Here is a 16,111-nt window from a genome sequence, read left to right as displayed (position 1 = left end):
ACTTTTTGAGGATCTGAGTACCAATGCCAAATCTTTTCAGTCTCCTGAGGGGGGAATAGGCATTGTTGGGCCTCTTCATGACTGTCTTGGTGTGTTTGGACCATGTTAGTTTGTGGGTGATGTGGATGCCAAGGAACTTGAAGCGCTCAACCTGCTCCACTACAGCCCCGTCGATGATAAGGGGGCTGTGCTCGGTCCTCCTTTTTCTGTAGTCCACAATCATCTCATTTGTCTTGATCAAGTTGAGGGAGAGGTTGTTATCCTGGCACCACACTGCCAGGTCTCTTACCACTGCCAGGTCTCCCTATAGGCTATCATCGTTGTCAGTGATCAGGCCTACCTACCACTGTTGTGTCGTTGGCAAACTTAATGATGGTGTTGGAGTCGTGCTTGGCCATGCAGTCATGGGTGAACAGGGAGTACAGGAGTGATGACTGAGCATGCCCCCTGAGGGGCCCCTGTGTTATGGATCAGCGTGGCAGATGTTTTGCTACCCGTACCACCTGGGGGCGGTCCATCAGGAAGTCCAGGATCCAGTTGCAGAGGAAGGTGTTTAGTCCCATGGTCCTTAGCTTAGTGATGAGCTTTGAGGGCACTATGGTGTTGAATGCTGAGCTGTAGTCAATAAATAGCATTCTCACGTCGATGTTCCTTTTGTCCAGGTGGGAATGGGCGGTGTGGAGTACAATTGAGATTGCATCATCTGTGGATCGGTTGGGGTGGTATGCTAATTGGAGTGGGTCTAGGGTTTCTGGGATAATGATGGTGTTGTGAGCCATGACCAGCCTTTCAAAGCACTTCATGGCTACAGATCTGAGTGCTACGGGTCGGTAGTCATTTAGGCAGGTTACCTTGGTGTTCTTGGGAACAAGGACTATGATGGTCTGCTTAAAACTTCTTATATGACAACAGCCAGTGAAAGTGCAGAGCACCAAATTCAAACAACAGAAATCTCATAATTAAAATTCCTCAAACATACATGTATTTTATACAATTTTAAAAGTAATCTTGTTATTAATCCCACCAAAGTGTCCAATTTCAAATTGGCTTTACAGCGAAAGCACCACAGACGATTGATTATGTTAGGTCATAGCCAAGCCACAGAAAAACACAGCCATTTTTCCAGCCAAAGAAAGGAGTCACAAAAAGTACAAATAGCGATAAAATTAATCACTAACCTTTGATGATCTTCATCAGATGACACTCACAGGACTTCATGTTACACAATACATGTATGTTTTGTTCGATAAAGTGCATATTTATATAAAGAAAATCTCAGTATACATTGGCATGTTATGTTCACTAGTTCCAAAAACATCCGGTGATACTGCAGAGAGCCACATCATTTTACAGAAATACTCATTATAAATGTCGATGAAAATACAATTGTTAGACTTGGAAATATAGATACACTTCTCCTTAATGCAACCACTGTGTCAGATTTCAAAAAAGCTTTACGGAAAAAGCAAACGATACAATAATCTGAGTACAGCTTTCAGACAACAAAGCAGCCAAAAAAATATCCGCCATATTGGGTAGTCAACATTAGTCATAAATAGCATTATAAATATTCACTTACCTTTGATGATCTTCATCAGAATGCACTCCCAGGAATCCCAGTTTCACATTAAATGTTTGTTTTGTTCGATAATGTCCATCGTTTTTGTCCAAAGCTACTTTTTAGAGTTTTTTTTTTTTTTTTTTCCCCCTCTGGTTGCACATTTAATTAGGTCAAATGGATTTAAGTTTCCCTGCATTATAGTCCCTGGCTACTAGGAGCGCCACATCTGGATGAGCATTTTCTTGTTTGCTTATGGCCTTATACAGCTCGTTGAGTGCCGTCTTAGTGCCAGCATCGGTTTGTGGTGGTAAATAGACAGCTACGAAAAATATAGATGAAAACTCTCTTGGTAAATAGTGTGGTCTTGTTGGGCCTCTTCACGACTGTCTTGGTGTGTTTGGACCATGTTAGTTTGTTGGTGATGTGGATGCCAAGGAACTTGAAGCGCTCAACCTGCTCCACTACAGCCCCGTCGATGATAAGGGGGCTGTGCTCGGTCCTCCTTTTTCTGTAGTCCACAATCATCTGCTTTGTCTTGATCAAGTTGAGGGAGAGGTTGTTAATGCTAATCATGAGATACTCTTCCTTAGGCGAGCAAAACCTTGAGACTTCCTTAATATTAGATTATGTGCTTTTATTTACAAATACACACAGACCGCTACCCCTTGTCATACCGGATGTAGCTGTTCTATTTTGCTGATGGACTGAAACCCCCATCAGCTGTATGTTATCCATGTCGTCGTTCAGCAACGACTCAGTGAAACATAAGATATTACAGTTTTTAATGTCCTGTTGGTAGGATAATCTTGATCGGAGCTCATCCATTTTGTTGTCCAATGATTTAACGCTAATAGGACTGATGGTAGAGGGGGAATTACTCACTCGCTGTCGGATACTTACAAGGCACCCCAACTTACGTCCCCGATATCTATGTCTCTTCATGCGAATAACGGGGATTTGGGCCTTGCCGGGTGTCTGAAGTAAATCGAGTCCGACTCGTTAAAGAAAAATTACTTGTCCAGTACGAGGTGAATAATTGCTGTCCTGATATCCAGAAGCTCTTTTCGGTCATAAGAGATGGTGGCAGAAACATTATGTACAAAATAAGTTACAAATAACACGAAAAAACACACACAATAGCACAATTGGTTAGCTACTGTTTTATGGTCTCCTATCTCTTCCTGCGCCAACGCAGGAGAGAATACATCATTGGTCGTAATTTGTTGCCACAAACCTTAACCCTAACCACACTGGTAATCTTATTCCTAACCTTAAATTAAGACCAAAAATATAATTTTTGTTTTCTTAAATGTTTATGATGGCCAATTTTGACTTTGTGGCTGTGGTAACTAGTGACAACTCAGTGCAGCCTGCTTCTTCTTCTTCTGTGGATGTCAACCGCCAGTAAACTATAAAGTTGCATTACCGCCACCTACTGTACCGGAGCGCCCCCGCAGCCCTCATGTGTACTGGAAACATACCTTAACAATGGATCAATAGAAGGAAAAAGAAGGGCTCCTGCAGATGTAATGCCCTTTATCAGAAAAGCAGGTTTTAGGGCCTTTAAGAGCGAAAATGTATTTTCCCCATTCTCTCTTTTTTTAAATTATTTTGAAAATTGTATTGCAAAACAAAACATTCAGGTAAAACAAGAAGACTTTAAATACACACACATAAAAACATAAAAATAAGCAGGGCAATTGGATTTACTCAGAAAAAATCGAATTATGATTCAAGATGTCATTATTTTTGTTATTAACTAGGGATGATGTTTTAACTAGATGATTGAATTTGATCTGAAATTGGTAATTTTGGCATAGATTTCTGGAATTTTTGTTTTTGTATAAAGTATTTGACAAAAAATATATATATATTTCAATGGTCTTGCCATCATTGCAATAGTATCATATTACAATATGGATTTCCCTCCTTTTAGTTTTCGTATCCAGTAGTGGGCTGCAATACACCTTTTCAGAATGTAGTCTGCCCTAAAACCCCACCGAAGAAGATATTGCTCAATGTGGTTGTAAAGTGAAAGGTCTTTGCTGGAGCTATACCACACGTTTAGTTATACAAATATTTGGCTATACTGCGTAAGATATCTATGGTACTGCTGTGCCACACTCTGGCTGGCTGATGCGCTGCTCCTTCTGAAAAGTAGACACACATGTCGACTGAGCATGCTCCATCTGGGCTGTGCAGAAGGAACCAATAGAACAGCAGCTATTGTCACATGACCGTGGCTGAACGTGTGCGCCGGGTGGGGAAAGGAAGGGGAAGCAGTGTACTTTGGCTCGGTTCTTTTTCCCTGCCCCCGTCTTACTCTCGCTCAACAACTAAGGCCATCGAGAAAGCAGGTATGAAGCTACTCTATTTTTCTAAACTTTTTCAAGGGCCTTGTTCCAAATCTTACTTGCATTTGCTGTACTTTGTGGGTTTTCCTAGTAGTTTGAGATTTGTTTGTTTTGTTTTTCTCAACCTTTTACCTTTTTTTGTGAGTGATTTACGGATTTGAAGGTTGGATTCTTACAGTACAGCATCATTTGTAAAAATACTAAGGGGTACTAGTGAGTTCTGTCTATTCATTAATCACTCTCACACTGGCCTCATTTACCCCTACCATTCTTTTACATGATGTGCTTATCCAGAACAATTTACAGGAGGTTAATTTGGGATTAAGTGCCTTGCTCCATAGCACATCAACAGCTGTTTCACCTAGTTGGCTTGGGGATTCAAACCAGCAACCTTCCAGCTACTGGCCCCACGCTCTTAACCATTAGGCTATTTGCCTTCACCCTATTCCACTTAATGGTACTAACAGCTGTAATCTTTTAGGTGACGATTTTGGAGAGGCCAGAGTATTCCTCCAGGACAGCCATGGAGCGCAGGGGAGTCAGTCAGGAATCAGAGGCAGGGAAAAGACATCCTAACCCCCGCTCTGTGACACCCACAGGGGCCAAGGGGAAGAAGGCTCTGAGTGCTAAATCGCACGTGAACAAAAAATCCAAAGCTAAGATGACATCTGTTCACGGCTCAGTCGCTGGGTCCAATGGTTTTATTCTGCATAAAAAACAAGCGAGGGCAACCCCTCAAAGGAAAGGTGGTTCACCCCATGGACCAAGCAAAACCCCTCCAACTCCTGCAGACAGTGGTAGAGAAGCTGTTATAGCAGGGATCTCAGATGTACAAACTCCTAGTTATCCATGTCTGGACCCTGCCCCAACATCCAGTACACAGTGTGCATGGAAGACTATGGGCAAACCTGCCTGCAATCCGGCAGCACTGAAGGTAATGTTCATCCAACCCCAGTCCATGATGTTTCATGCTTTTAAATGACTGGTGTCTGAACTCATAAGAGTCTGTTGTGAAGCGTTTAAGCAGGGACGGAGCAGAGTCGAGCATGGAAGTCTTGGGGATGGAAAAGACAATGGCACCTTCCCACATCAAGCTACCTCCGAGCTGTAAAGGAAACAGGGTTGTCTCTACCAAGTCACAGCCAGGTTAGTCTGCCTTGCTGGTAAGACTGTTCTTCTATCTAAACTGTCTCATATCTCCACTCTATGTAGTGATGGCACTTGTAGTTAGTTGGCACCTGCACTAAGTTGGGACTAGTTATGACATACTGTACTTGCCTGCTTGGACCACCTTCTGCCACCTCACCGTCCCAATGTATCTGCAGGGTCTAGGAAGAGGAAGAGGAAGATGGGAATGTATAACTTTGTCCCTAAGAAAAAATCCAAGGTGTTGAAGGTTAGAGACCCATCTACTCTATTGTAAAGATTTGTGTAGAAATGATGAACTTTGTTTCGCTCTAATAGTGTCTGAATGATTATCCTCTTCTCCCTGCAGAAAGAGAGCTCATTTGTAAAGGCAGGGCAAGAAAGCGGCAGAGAGAAGAGAGTAGACCTGACGCACAGAGAGATTTGTGAAATAAAAGAAAGCCAAGCACTGTTAGCCGAGCAGTGTGAAGAAAAGGCAACTGACGTAAGCAAAGGAAACAAAATGGAGGAAGAGGACGGCTGCAGTAAGCAGGAATACACTGAACTGACTTTAGAATCTCTGGATCTGAAAGCCCAAGAGGAGCTGTTCTCTCCTCCTCTCTCAGGTAAGTTTACCCAGAGATGGTTTACACATTTCGTCATGAGTTATTAAATGATTCTTGTACAATACATTACTATGCTGTACATTCAATCTGTTTTGTTGACCTGGATGTGTTATTTTGCAGGCTTTCCAGCTGATGGTGAGGTGACAGAGACAGACCTGTCTGAAGAGCTCCCTCTGTGCTGCTGTCGCATGGAGACCCCATGCAGTGGGGAGAGCCTGTCCCAGACTGAGCACACCTGCATGGCCACAGAGAGTGTGGATGGCCTGGTAAAGCTGACCTGCTCTGAAGCGAACTTTCCCTAGTCTTGCGCTCCAGATTTCTTCCCCAAAGTTTGAAGTAGCCTTGGGACAAAGTTAACCGTTCCCAGCCTTTGTGTGTTGCACTAATGTCTAAACAACCCTTATTTCTCTTTTTTTCTTCTATCAATCCCTCCGTTCATCTCTTCACTACAGGTGAGTCGGTGTCAGAGGAGTGTGCTGAAGTATGAGATGATGCGTCCCTCCAACACAGTGCATCTGCTGGTTTTGTGTGAGGACCACAGAGCCGGCATGGTCAAGCACCAGTGCTGCCCTGGCTGTGGCCTCTTCTGCAGAGCGGTAAGTGGAGGGATGCAGCAGGGATCAACCAAAATAGACCTGGCTGGCTGGTCACACCAGTCGCACTGCTTTATGATGCATGTTGGTTGTTCATTCTTAACACTCCTTTGCCTTTTTAATATCTGACTATTTAATGTATGTTATGCAGGGGAGCTTCATGGAGTGCAGACCGTATGGCAGCATCTCTCACCGTTTCCACCGTGGCTGTGCCTCAGTCATCAAGGCCCAGAGCTTCTGTCCCCACTGTGGAGAGGATGCCACCGGGGCCCAGGAAGTCACTGTTCCCAAAACCATCTCCAATCCTGTCACTGTTCCCAAAGCTGAACCTGTACTTCCTTCTGTGCCAGCTGTTCCTGCTGTTTACCCTGTGGCACTTCTTCCCGTTGTGTCCACCAGGCCCCTCATTCACAGGGCAAAGAAGACCACTGAGCTTGAGAGGAGTCTGGACACCTCCCCCAACAGGCAGTTTAGGCTTGACTCTTCCATTCTCAATATTATCCCCCTCTATCTTTGTGTCTCTTGTAGTATATTTTTCTCTTTGCATTAGTGCGAGCATGGAACATTTGCTAGGCTATTTAGGTTCATATGTAATGCTAATGATTGCTGTATGCTGTTTTGCACTAGCCTGAAGAGGGAGATGTTAGGTGATGGAAAGGAACCAGCTAAAACGTCACTGGAGAGCATCCTAATGGCCCTGGATGATGAAAAGTAAAGTTACAAGGGGGCTATTTTTAAAGTCGCTCCTTATTAAACGTTTAACAATTTGGATGAGATAATACTATATTATACACAACGCAGGTCATTATTGTTTCATGTCAATGATGAATATAATAGCACTCTTACAGATGCTGATACAACCCCCCGCCCTCTCTCTTTTGTGTATAGTATGAGGCCGAAGAAAGTAAAGTATCACACAAAGCAGCTGTACATCTCTGCCCATCACGGAGAGCTCCAGAAAGTCATCCATCTGCTGGGTATGTACACACCACATCTCCGCTTTATAAGCCTAGTTACTTCCTACATGGAGGCAGCTCTTCTAATATTTTAACTTCAATGAAAAAGATCACAATAACCTACTGATTTATTTTCATGAATGATATTATATGATCTACTTTATTGTCCCAGAGGAGAAAGTTGTTAATTACCCTTTGAGTCATGTTGACAACTTTGTTCCAGTGGATGGAAAAGACCCCAACTACCTGATGTACAGCCAGAACAAGAGGACCCCTCTACATGCTGCAGCATCTGAAGGACACCAGGAGGTCTGTCACATGCTCGTCCAGGTGAGGAGATGTACTCTGACATGTAGCAGGTATTGGCTATCTTTTCACAATATAATCACTTGGTGTACAAGTGTGGCAGATGGCTAAGTTAGCTTCACTACTGCATTCCTTCAGAGATTTGAAGTACTGTCCCCCACAACAAGAACATGTCTTTGCTTTTCTGGGTCAGTGTTGATGGTGCTTCTTGAGAATGTTGTGTTTACTGTGCAGAGGGTTGATGTTTTGCGTCCCAAACGGACAGAATTCCCGCTCCATTATACTGTGTAAGTATACATGGGTGAAAGGTTTTGGATTTCCTATCCCCCCTAGGCTGGAGCTAACCTGGACATGTTTGATGAGGAGCAGAGAACCCCCCTGATGGACGCCTGCGAGAACAACCATCTGGACACGGTCAAGTACCTGCTGAGGGCCGGGGCAGCGCTCAGCCATAAGGTCAGTGTGTGGAGCATAGCTCATTGATCACCCCATGGATAGCCATGATCTTCTGTTAACCCAACCAGCATTGTTACCGTTCATATCATCTCCTGTGGGCAGATTCTGTGTGAAGACCAAGAGAATCTGGCAGAAATAAATGGGATGCGTGAGATCCGAACAACATTAGTTCTGTGTTTTGTTTTGTTTTTTTGTCACTGGTTATTTGGACGTATTAGGATTAGGGAAGATGGTGCTTAAACTGCTTCGCGCGTGTGCCCACACGGATTGTGGGCACACGCGGGCGGGTTCCTTTTGCGAGGGTGGAGACTTCGTTTTTGCCGGAACTCTCAATTTCATACACATGAGCACAGAAATGAATCATGCAGCAGCTGTCCAAATTATGCTAAATTGACAAGACCTTTGCTAAATGAGCTGGTTTCTGGTGGAAAGTGATCAAACTGTTTTAAGTCCATGACACGCACATGTCTAAAACTATTTACCAGATACTGTAGCAGCTCAAGATCTGTGCCTCTTTAAATAGTCATTTAGAAAAAGACTAACATTTTCATCTTCTCCTGTCAGGATATTAAGGGCTCAACCTGTCTGCATCTGGCTGCTAAACTTGGACATTACGATGTAGTTCAACATCTCCTGTCCAAGGCATCCAAGCAGGTCAACTGTCAGGTATTTACAGATCCATGCCCTGCTCCCTCTTCTACTGACAGGTCCTGTTGACATTTTAACTGCTTCATTCAAACCTCCACTCTTTTATCCATCCATAATTCATGTGTAATCTCAGCAAGTGTTTGGCAGGATGAGTTGGAGGTCAGTGCTGTTGGAAGTCAGCCCAGTTCAACAGTGCCTATTAGGATGTTAAATATGTTGTGGGTAGTATTAAATGGATTGTAATACTCCTGACCTTACCAGGAAAGTTAGACTGAGATGATCGTGATTCCAGGGGATTTACCATGTTTTGCCTTTCATTTTAATGCCTACAAACTGTTAGTAAAGTTAAGCCTTTTCACATACATGTACAATAAAGGAATCTAAAGCCACCTTTTATATCCATTGGTAGAAGCATACCTCCAATATTCAAATAGGCAACAGAATGCAAAGCAACGATTGGTTGTGCTTGGTTTCAGGATGACGGTGGGTGGACCCCCATCACCTGGGCTATAGAGTACAAGCACAGAGAGCTGGTCCTATTGCTGCTCTCCAGAGGGGCTGATGTTAACATCCGAGACAAGGTCAGTACTGTATAGGATGCATACTGTTCATCCTACTGTACATCTCATCGCAACACCTTACACCTTCTGTTCTCACACCTGTTACAGCCTGGGGAGGGAGGCTAGACACAGGCACGGTTCCAGTACTCACTGACATGTGGGATGGATCCCATGGGTTTTACCTACAGTATATGGTGTAATCTAAATTAAAGGGATACTTCGGAATGTCACCTTGGGAGAACACTTATTAGTCCACTTACTTTCTTGAGGAAGGAACTACTTAAGTCATAGCAATAACTATTGAAAAAAGAGAACATATCAACTGGTCTGTATAAGGATAATTTATTCCTCAGACATTTGTATACCGTAGGTGACATACCTGTGTATTGTTACGTTTTACATAAATACCCCCCAAAAAGTATTTGTAACCTTTTTATTTATTTATTTTTATTTTACCTCTCTGGTGTTTTTGTGGAAGGTATTCTTCTGGCTATGTTTTCCATGTTGACCTATGACCCCCTCTCTAGGAAGAGAACATTTGCCTCCACTGGGCAGCCCTGTCTGGCTCCAATGACATCGCTCAGATTCTGCTTGATGCCAGATGTGACCTCCAGGCAGTCAACGTCCATGGGGACTCAACTCTACACATCGCTGCCAGGGAGAATCAACTGGAATGTGTGACGTGAGTAGTACACCGGTCTCTGTTCTCCCAGAGCTGCAGCATGACACCAGATTGTTCTTGAACGATAGCCTATCCCACCTGGATATATAGATAGGTTATCATAAGCGCACTAGCCTGCAATGAGCCCAGTTTTATATATATTCACACACACTCACATACAGAGACTGTGACTGCTCTAGCCTGGCCAGTGGGGGGCAGGCATGCTGCTGAACCATAGCCTTGCTGGGGGTGTGAGAGATTCTAACCATATCCAGTATGATGTCTGCTCCTCCAGACTGCTTCTGTCCCAAGGAGCAGATGTGAACCTGAAGAACAGAGAGGGGGAGACCCCTCTGGACTGCTGTATCTACAACTCTAAGGTGTGGGTGTCCCTGAAAACTAATAAGAAGCTGACAGATGCCAGGAGAAGCAGGGACAGTCATAGGGAGAAGGTCCTTAGCAGGTAGAACAACATGGTCTAGCTTATGGAGGGAAGAGGGAACATGAAGAGGTCAAATACAATGTAATTACTGTATATGTGTTGATTATTTGTCGTCCTCTCTGTCTTCTTCAGGGACATCTCTCGGGGATATGAGGCAGTCCCCATCGCCTGTGTGAACGGGGTGGACAGTGACTCCTGTCCTGATAACTACAAATACGTCCCTGACAGCTGTGTTACCTCCCCAATTAATATAGACAAGGACATCACTCATTTACAGGTGAACCTCCAGTGCTCTGTGAAACACAGTCAATGTCCAATCCCATCTTGTTCTGCTTCATAAGTTACTGTGGGCCAGAACAAGTGACATACTTACTCTTAACAAGTGTTGTTTAAGGAAGATCTCACTCCTCCTATTTCAGCATTGTGTATGTACAGATGACTGCTCTTCAAATAGCTGCATGTGTGCCCAGCTCAGCCTGCGCTGTTGGTATGACAAAGTAAGTACATACAGTGCCATGCGAAAGTATTCGGCCCCCTTGAACTTTGCGACCTTTTGCCACATTTCAGGCTTCAAACATAAAGATATAAAACTGTATTTTTTTGTGAAGAATCAACAACAAGTGGGACACTATCATGAAGTGGAACGACATTTATTGGATATTAACTTTTTTAACAAATCAAAAACTGAAAAATTGGGCGTGCAAAATTATTCAGCCCCCTTAAGTTAATACTTTGTAGCGCCACCTTTTGCTGCGATTACAGCTGTAAGTCGCTTGGGGTATGTCTCTATCAGTTTTGCACATCGAGAGACTGACATTTTTTCCCATTCCTCCTTGCAAAACAGCTCGAGCTCAGTGAGGTTGGATGGAGAGCATTTGTGAACAGCAGTTTTCAGTTCTTTCCACAGATTCTCGATTGGATTCAGGTCTGGACTTTGACTTGGCCATTCTAACACCTGTATATGTTTATTTTTGAACCATTCCATTGTAGATTTTGCTTTATGTTTTGGATCATTGTCTTGTTGGAAGACAAATCTCCGTCCCAGTCTCAGGTCTTTTGCAGACTCCATCAGGTTTTCTTCCAGAATGGTCCTGTATTTGGCTCCATCCATCTTCCCATCAATTTTAACCATCTTCCCTGTCCCTGCTGAAGAAAAGCAGGCCCAAACCATGATGCTGCCACCACCATGTTTGACAGTGGGGATGGTGTGTTCAGTGTGATGAGCTGTGTTGCTTTTACGCCAAACATAACGTTTTGCATTGTTGCCAAAAAGTTCAATTTTGGTTTCATCTGACCAGAGCACCTTCTTCCACATGTTTGGTGTGTCTCCCAGGTGGCTTGTGGCAAACTTTAAACAAAACTTTTTATGGATATCTTTAAGAAATGGCTTTCTTCTTGCCACTCTTCCATAAAGGCCAGATTTGTGCAATATACGACTGATTGTTGTCCTATGGACAGAGTCTCCCACCTCAGCTGTAGATCTCTGCAGTTCATCCAGAGTGATCATGGGCCTCTTGGCTGCATTTCTGATCAGTCTTCTCCTTGTATGAGCTGAAAGTTTAGAGGGACGGCCAGGTCTTGGTAGATTTGCAGTGGTCTGATACTCCTTCCATTTCAATATTATCGCTTGCACAGTGCTCCTTGGGATGTTTAAAGCTTGGGAAATCTTTTTGTATCCAAATCCGGCTTTAAACTTCTTCACAACAGTATCTCGGACCTGCCTGGTGTGTTCCTTTTTCTTCATGATGCTCTCTGCTCTTTTAACGGACCTCTGAGACTATCACAGTGCAGGTGTATTTATACGGAGACTTGATTACACACAGGTGGATTGTATTTATCATCATTAGTCATTTAGGTCAACATTGGATCATTCAGAGATCCTCACTGAACTTCTGGAGAGAGTTTGCTGCACTGAAAGTAAAGGGGCTGAATAATTTTGCACGCCCAATTTTTCAGTTTTTGATTTGTTAAAAAAGTTTGAAATATCCAATAAATGTAGTTCCACTTCATGATTGTGTCCCACTTGTTGTTGATTCTTCACAAAAAAATACAGTTTTATATCTTTATGTTTGAAGCCTGAAATGTGGCAAAAGGTCGCAAAGTTCAAAGGAGCCGAATACTTTCGCAAGGCACTGTAACTACATCAAGGCAAAGTTCACATTACAAGGCAAAGTTATTGCTTTCATGTATTTCAAATGGACATTATCGACTCTTGCAGCTCCCATATGATGTGTTAGCTGTGTTATATTAATGTGTAAAGTGTGTTGCTTGTGGTTGCTCAGGAGGGGCGTCTGCCTCTGGAGTTCTGTCAAAAGGAGCCTCCGGTCCTGTTTGAGTGTAACCACGCCTGCTCTTGTTGGAGGAGCTGCAGGAACCGTGTGGTTCAGAATGGACTTAGGTAACAGAGCCTCCCTTACCCACCAGCATCCTGTCTACCTTTTTTCTGTTGAATACAGTATTTCAGCCAAGCACGATAACATTAGTTTCAAATATGGCTTCGGTGTAACACTGCACAGTCATATCTGACAAATATATTTTTGTCTATTTCCTGTACGGTACTTGTTATCAGTTAGTTGGACTGGATCTTGTCTTGTCTGTTTTCAGGGCTCGGCTGCAGCTCTATAAAACCCAGAGGATGGGCTGGGGTGTGAGGGCACTGCAGGATATTCCTCAAGGAACTTTCATTTGCGAGTGAGGCCCTGAATGTTATGGAAGACATGCTTGAATTCAAGCGTTTGGAAAAGTGCCTAACCATAACTAAAAATGTATTGTTTTAATTGTAGTTTCAGAATCAGGAAGAACACTTACAATGTATGTTTTTAGCATACAAATTACATGAGCCAATATTCATGTCATGAACAGATCATGTTAAAGCGGGAAGTATGTTTTTCATTTTAATGTTGTGGTTACACAGATTATATACAGCGGGATCTTTATTGTGCAGGTATGTGGGTGAAATTATTACTGATGCCGAGGCAGATGGCAGGGAAAATGACTCATTCCTCTTCACCCTGGACAATAAGGTGATTTTTCATTTTAAGTCTATGAGAAACTCACATTTTTATTGGCCAATGGGGTATTCTGAAGTTGAGTGTAGTATTGTTACTGTAGCATGTTTGTACAGTGCTTTTGTATACCAATGGGAGGTGCTCCAGAGCACACAATGCCACAGAGTCCGAGACAACATTATTTTGATACATGTTCCTCTTACAGCACTTCTCTAGTGTGTTTGCTTGTTGGCTATTTGTTACCCTGAAACATGTACAATTTAATGACTGTATGCTACTGCCTCACAGGAGGGATCAACATGACAGCCTTTACTAATGTGTGATTCTATTAAATTCATTGAGTGAGTGATTGCTTCATCTACTGCCTTGCAGGTGGGTGATGTGCACTGTATTGATGCGCGACTCTTTGGCAACATTGGCCGGTTTATTAACCACCTGTGTGAACCTAACCTGCTAGCAGTCCGAGTGTTCACCATGCATCAGGACCTTCGGTTTCCACGCATTGCATTCTTCTCCAGAAAGCCCATTCAGTCAGGCGATCAGATTGGGTGAGACGCATAAAACAATAATTAGATAGATGGTGAATTTTCTATGTTGTATTAATGTCAGGCTATAGAATCAATCAAAATACTCTAGCAATAGGCTCCAGTACATGTGCATTGATGGCTACCCTGTGTTCCCCATTCAGGTTTGACTACGGTGATCACTTCTGGAAGGTCAAGAGCAAGTATTACAGCTGCCAGTGCTTCTCTCCAAGGTGTAGACACTCGTCAGCCGCTAGAGCCCAGAGCTTAGAGAGGGTGACCAGCCCAGCCCCAGCCCAACAGTCATGTGCCCATACTGCCGTAACACAATCATAACACCCCTATGCCACCTCGGTCCTCCCCCAGCCATGGTGGGGATCTTTCTCTCCCTTATCACCACTATGACTCCTTTTTTAAATGTAGACTGATATGAAATGTCATTTTAATGGCTTTGCAGACAGAAATCAAATGCTAAGGGTAGCCTAGCCCTAGACTGTGACAAATGCTCACCTTTTCCATGTATCTTTTTTTAATTAAGTGTGCAATATAGTAATAAAGTGCATTATAAAACATTTAATTGTCGGATTTGTTGATGGGTATTCCAGTTTACAAGAAATATGGGAGGAGCCAATGCCAATGAATAATGGCCTATAGTAGGATAATGTAAATATATTATTTTATCCATAAATAATGTAATATGTCAATTATAGTATCCTAGGGATTGAACACTTTTGACAGCAGTGATGACAGCTGGTATTGAATTTGATGTTACTTCCACCCATTAAGCTATATATTTAAAGGCACTTGAAGCACCACACAAGACAAGAAGCAGGCACGTAGTAAATTGTGTTAATTTTTGCATATTGAAAAGTAACATGATACAAAGCAGATTACAGCTGAGTGTTTAGGGTTTACCAAATAATCATCTGCTGTAGCCTAGGCTACCCCTATGGAGCGATTTCAGTGCCTACAGAAATATTTTTGAATTTGTAATGCACAAATTGAATCATGGAATTCATAATTTTAACTGAAATGAATGAATATTGCATTCAGTTTTAAACTTTAATTGAATATTCAATATTTATATATTCAGTTTCAATATGGTAGATATTGTGTTCATTGTCTGTGTATCAAGTTTACAAGCTATTTCAAGTTTATCAAAGTTTAATTTATTCAACTTCTCAGACAAGTTCAATTTATGAATTCAATTTGTGCATTAAACATTCAAAAATATGACATTTTAATTAAATGTCCTAATGCAAATTCAAAATTATAATATTCAAATTCAATTTCTGTTGCCACTGAAATTGCGCCATACATCCCAACAGGTCCAACACCCATGATAATCCAAAGCGCAATGTTACTTGAATGGGAGGGCGGATGCCCTCTGATGGGGAACAGAAAGCATATACATGTTCCAAAGTCTCAGATTTCAGGAATGGGCTCATAATAACTTATAGCCAAAGCAGTTCAAACGTTAGAGCCTAATTCACGGGCTCCATACTGGCGCAGCGGTCTAAGGGACTGCATCTCAGTGGCGTCACTACAGACCCTGGTTCTATCCCGGGCTGTATCACAACCGGCTGTAATGGTTTGCAAACTTGTTACAGATATATATAAATACTTAATTTCAATATTAAATTACATTTAAATGTAATGCAATATTAATTCAGTTCAGTTTAAAATCATGAAATGAAAGTTACACTTATGAATTCAATTTGTGCATGAAACATTCAAAAAATATTGCATCCTAATTCAATATCCAAATAAAAATGCCAAATTATAAGATTCAAATATAGTTTCTGTTGGCACTGAAATTCTGCAGGTCATATTAAGACTATGTGAAGAGTTATAGACCTACAGTCAGTGTCCACATTTCATTTCACCCATCTCAAAAGTAGGCTACAGTTCCCTTGACGTGCCTCAGACCTATTTCAAGTCCCGGTCTTGTGACTGTCGAATTTGTATAGCGCCTCACAATCGTCACACGTAACATAGCCGGCACTGCTATCATATTTTTTTTACCACTTCACCAAATTTTTCCCGAACATTACTTTTTTGGCCCTCCCTTCTCTTTATTTTCAACTCTCCGGTTCGCATCTTTTCTCTTATTGAAGAGACATTGTCCTTTCTGCCTCAGTGGATCTACATGAACTTTTTCTGCAGGTTCTCAAAAGCGATTGGTGTGTTGGATATTTGGCGCGTAAAGTAATGCCGGACAGTTTAGGTTAACGCACTAATGTCAGATGGCCCAAACAAATTATGACCCAACCGCAACCCACCAGCCCTTC

At 42.5% G+C, this 16,111-nt stretch overlaps 1 protein-coding gene across 2 annotated transcripts; it reads left to right on the top strand.

Annotated features, from left to right (window-relative positions):
* Window positions 1-3,753: 3,753 nt before the first annotated feature.
* Window positions 3,754-14,392, top strand: ehmt1a (euchromatic histone-lysine N-methyltransferase 1a). 2 transcript variants are annotated; one of them, XM_021605606.2, is made up of 23 exons: window positions 3,754-3,918; window positions 4,397-4,849; window positions 4,932-5,061; window positions 5,241-5,311; window positions 5,411-5,666; window positions 5,787-5,932; window positions 6,119-6,262; window positions 6,411-6,724; window positions 6,887-6,970; window positions 7,148-7,236; window positions 7,439-7,545; window positions 7,855-7,977; window positions 8,542-8,643; window positions 9,102-9,206; window positions 9,713-9,867; window positions 10,142-10,309; window positions 10,421-10,565; window positions 10,708-10,785; window positions 12,571-12,686; window positions 12,893-12,979; window positions 13,233-13,311; window positions 13,669-13,844; window positions 13,985-14,392. In XM_021605606.2, the coding sequence occupies exons 2-23, from the start codon at window positions 4,439-4,441 to the stop codon at window positions 14,154-14,156; spliced, it is 3,258 nt and encodes a 1,085-aa protein (XP_021461281.2). In that variant the 5' UTR covers window positions 3,754-3,918; window positions 4,397-4,438; the 3' UTR covers window positions 14,157-14,392. The 2 variants fall into 2 exon arrangements, with proteins under 2 accessions (XP_021461281.2, XP_021461280.2); XM_021605605.2 differs by having other exon boundaries at window positions 6,411-6,727.
* The last annotated feature ends 1,719 nt before the right edge of the window (window positions 14,393-16,111 follow it).

This window comes from Oncorhynchus mykiss, chromosome 6, assembly GCF_013265735.2.
Source record: "Oncorhynchus mykiss isolate Arlee chromosome 6, USDA_OmykA_1.1, whole genome shotgun sequence".
Taxonomy (NCBI): Eukaryota; Metazoa; Chordata; class Actinopteri; order Salmoniformes; family Salmonidae; genus Oncorhynchus; species Oncorhynchus mykiss.
This window is presented reverse-complemented; position numbering and strand designations above follow the sequence as displayed.

Bases quoted from the DNA above. Each gene is read 5' to 3' on its own strand.
- ehmt1a (XM_021605605.2), top strand. From the start codon at position 4,439: ATGGAGCGCAGGGGAGTCAGTCAGGAATCAGAGGCAGGGAAAAGACAT. The intron at 5,062-5,240 runs GTTAGTCTGCCT...ATGTATCTGCAG, and splicing joins CTCTACCAAGTCACAGCCAG to GGTCTAGGAAGAGGAAGAGG. The intron at 5,312-5,410 runs GTTAGAGACCCA...TTCTCCCTGCAG, and splicing joins AAAAATCCAAGGTGTTGAAG to AAAGAGAGCTCATTTGTAAA.